A 4,083-nucleotide genomic window follows, 5' to 3' on the forward strand; every position below is an offset into this window, starting at 1 on the left:
GTCCTGCGTCTGACCTCAAAGTGCACAAGCTTCAAACTTCAGCGTTGGCTGCGATTTTGAAGCTGAAATCGCGTTCGGTGTGAACGCACCATTACAGTTAGACAATACAAACCTTTCAGTCTGGTTCTATAATCTGTATTATTTTGAGGTCACTAATAGGCTGTTTTAAGGATTCACCGGCTAAAAAGGAACTTAACCCAGTCACTTGCTAAATTGGGGCACATTTGAATAACTCATGCTGAAAATTAGATATTTATTTGAATAACATATGAGTGAAGTCTTTGAAAAAAATGAGACAAAACCACCCCAGGCTCCAGAGTTGATTTGTTTTCATTCTGGTGTCTCACACAGCATCAGTGGTCCTGAAAACTACAGTGAGGAGAGGGACTGGAAGAAGCAAATGTGGAAAACGTGTGGACTCAGTACGGTGTTTTATCCATTTTTAGGGTCCATTTACATGTCGAGGATTCACATTTTATCCAGACTACAATCCAAGCTGTTCAGAGTAATGAAGTCCTGAGTGCCCCCTCAACAGGAAGTCATCAGAGCTGTGTTACTATTTGGCTTCCAGTAGCAGATCCTTCACAGATCTTAGAAACGTCAAACATGATGTGAAAGTAGTGCTTGGCAGCTTTAACAGTAGCTGGTTCTGCCATGGTTAATCCATTATTTAAGGTAAGAAGGATCTTTTTTTTTTCCTCCCACAAGTCTTCTAAAAAAGGAGCTCAAGTAGCTGAGACTGAGTGAGCAGAGGTGGTTTATTATCGCCTGCCACTGAAAGTGGAGCTCTTGTGTATTTGCCCTTATGTGTGTCGGTTTTTACCTGTTTTTTCCTACCGAAGCATGGCACCCTGCCTGCTGCGCTGAAATTTTCTCATCTATGGGCATCAGGATTTGGACCAGTAGCCATCCCAGAAATGATCACTCCCTCCACGCTTCAGCAGAAGGCCATTTATGTCGCAGACGAGCTGTTTTCCCCTCCTTAAAGTGGAAACCTAGACGTTCACACGTGTGCAGACACAGAGCTCTCATTGAGCTGTGGTGTTAGATTCAACAGAAGTCTGTTTCTTGGGAACGGCTGGAGTCGATATTATGGTTTCAGGGCAAACTGACAATGACTTCATCATTAGGTGGCAAAGAGAAGGAAAAAATTAAACATTGGCTCCTAATTTAGCCAAGGTCACTTTTGTTCTCACAAAAGGACATCAAAAAACGTCAAATTCAGACTTCTCATACACGTCGTGTTCATTTTTCTCTCTGCAGATGGGTATTTCTGTCTTCATGTGGTTGTTGAGTCAGTTTGTTTTTCCTTTTCCTTTTCTCTCCCACAGCATGATGGACGGCCCTACTGCCACAAACCATGCTATGCTGCCCTCTTCGGGCCAAAAGGTGAAGTGCACATTTATTTTTATCAACACTGCATAAATACATGTTTGTGCTCCTAAAGTTAACATGATCTACATTTTGTAGGTGTCAACATTGGTGGAGCCGGTTCATATGTGTATGAAGCTCCAGCCAACAACAACTCATTGCCCACTAGTGTGGATTCAGCCTCTAAAGTTGAAGAGAAGCGAGTGTTTGCACCCAAAGCACCTCCAAAAGGTATGCATGAAAAAGGTGTCCACATCTTTTTTTCATCCCTGTGAGTAGCAATAAAAAAAAAAAAAATTAAAAAAAACAAGTTTTATCTTCGAAAATTTGTGTGTGGGCAAAGGACAAGTAGAGTTGTTAATGATTCGGTGTGTGCGACGTGCAGCAGAAGGGAGAAATTGAGGATTTATCCTGTCTGTGCTTTAAAATGCTGTGTTTCATTTATTTTCCAGAATTTTAAATTAAATGGCCAAAATAAAAGAAATGGTTTCCATGCCCAGTCAGGCGGGCAGCGGGACACATCCATATATGTTTTCCCTGCCTCGGGCAGTCGTACGTGTTACACCTTGTCGTTTAAATGCAACTTGACATCAGGGTCTCCTGATGCATCTCAGTAATTCAGGTAGCGTATGGTTAGTCGATGGCCCTCTCGTTCATGTGACTAACCTGTTTGTCCATGTGGAGGCAGTGCTTATAAGGCTGAGTTCACCTGAAACTCATCAGACTGAAGAAGTCTCTTGGAGGAGATGAAACGTTCCACTGAAGAAGAACCCATCCAGTGGACCTACTTATTTTTTTCTTTTTGGTAACATCAGGGTCGTTTTCCTAGGCTTGAACTAAAAATGCATTCACCTTAATCTTCCTTAGGTACTTTTATTTCACCTTTTCTCTCTCGAGAGCAGCAGTGCAGCGCACAGCAGCCAGCCAGGAAAGAACCGGCGATGTTGGTTTTTCAATAAATGTCTGTTTTCAGAACTCACAACTGGTTTCAGGGAGTTCTGACTGTTGATCAAACCTTGTAAATGATGTTGTGCACAAGCTCATGATCCCTGCAGTGCATGTTAGCACTCAGTGCTTTGTGTTGTTAATGACTCTTGGCTAATAGCACACCCAGTTTCAGCTCAATGCCTGAGAAACTGGCAGAGTTATAGCTATTATGTGTTTAAGATTGAGTGGAAGTGGCGGCCAGTCTGACTTGTGTTGGCTCCAGAAGTTAATGTGTTGTAGATGTACATCCAGTGATTCTGTCTGACTTTTACCCATCTAGTGTTTCATGAGATATTTAGCTAATACACACACAGTCAAAAACATTTTTTGCCTCATTAGCAGCAGGGGAAAGTTGTTTTTGTTTTTTTGACTCAGGGCGTTCTGAAGAAACCAACATGAACAAAATATTTTAGATTTTGTATTGTAAGAAAAATACGTATTCAATAAACTGAACCCAAACAAACAAACCCCCCTCCAATTTACAAACAATTCTGTCTATCGCTGCAAGTGTGGGCGCTGCTAGGTCAAACTGTAACAAGTCTCCGTCATGCAATAAAACTTGGCACATCTTAACAAAAACATCTTTTTTCCGTCCTTAAATTTTTAGATTCAACATCTGCAAGATAAACCTGAAAAAGTCCGATATAAGACCACCCCCTGAGACCCATCTTAGAATTTATGCAAATCTTCTACAAATTTATCAGACATATTTATAATTTATATACGTAACCACCCCACACACATTCTCATAAACAAACAAAGATAGAGAGAGGAAAGAAAAGTGTTTGACCCCTGGATTTATTCCCAATGCCGCGCACGAAGACCCCACCTTTAAACAAGGATTTTTTTAAAACCATGCGGAAATACCCACCAGGAAATCACAACTTACAATTCATGGATTCTTCCTTTTGACGAGCATAATACAACTGCCTGTGCGGCCACCATGTAATTATAATGTTGCACCCCACCTGCTTTAGTGCAGCCTTTTACAGAAGACCCACTTAGGTTTTTTTAGAAAGAGCTCATCAGATAAAATGGCCTAAGAGATATTTTCACACACAACACGCACCAAAAAACATATAAAAACACATATTTCACTACCTAAAGGGCCCAATTTATTGTATGGCTTTAAACCTCCACAGACTGTTACATTTAAACGCTTATAAACTGTCTTTTACCGTCCACATTCGGCTACGCCGAATGACACGCTATCTTTGCTGAGCTGACAAACAGGCTTAGCTCAGCAAAGCTAACACTTAGCGGGGCTGTTTCAACGCCCCGACACACAGCCCAGCATGCAGAAACACCGATCGCCACACCGTTCTGTTTGGTTAACAAGATGGAAAGCAAAAAAGATTTTGCTCACCTGTTTTCCGACGCCCAGAATGTACGTCGATACAGCGGCCCGCACCGCAAGGCCTAGCAGTTGAAGCACCACAACAGCTCCGCTTCCTACTCGACTTTCAGTCAGACGTCGGGGTCACCAAAACTGTAAGAAAAATACGTATTCAATAAACTAAAGTCGATATTAAACCCATCATTGTTAAATAAAATGATTTGTAGAAGGAATCAAACAAAACAACACCAGAATTCTGGAACTGAGTGAGGTTTAATGTCACCGGAGCTGACAGGAAACCACACTGGTGAAAAACCAGGAAGTTTTTTATTTATTTTTTATTTTTTGGATGGCCTCCCTTCTCTTCTTATAGCCATCCTCTCCACACC

General features: G+C 41.6%; 1 protein-coding gene across 1 annotated transcript in view; it reads left to right on the top strand.

The window, feature by feature from the left end:
- Window positions 1-4,083, top strand: part of LOC106525205 (cysteine-rich protein 2) — a 49,232-nt gene that overhangs the window by 40,748 nt on the left and 4,401 nt on the right. The window contains exons 3-4 of the mRNA XM_014019359.1: window positions 1,332-1,389; window positions 1,471-1,602. Coding sequence (XP_013874813.1) covers window positions 1,332-1,389; window positions 1,471-1,602 — 190 coding nt within the window. The remainder of the gene's footprint in view (window positions 1-1,331; window positions 1,390-1,470; window positions 1,603-4,083) is intronic.

The sequence above is a fragment of the Austrofundulus limnaeus genome, unplaced genomic scaffold (genome assembly GCF_001266775.1).
Source record: "Austrofundulus limnaeus strain Quisiro unplaced genomic scaffold, Austrofundulus_limnaeus-1.0 Scaffold217, whole genome shotgun sequence".
NCBI classification, from domain to species: domain Eukaryota; kingdom Metazoa; phylum Chordata; class Actinopteri; order Cyprinodontiformes; family Rivulidae; genus Austrofundulus; species Austrofundulus limnaeus.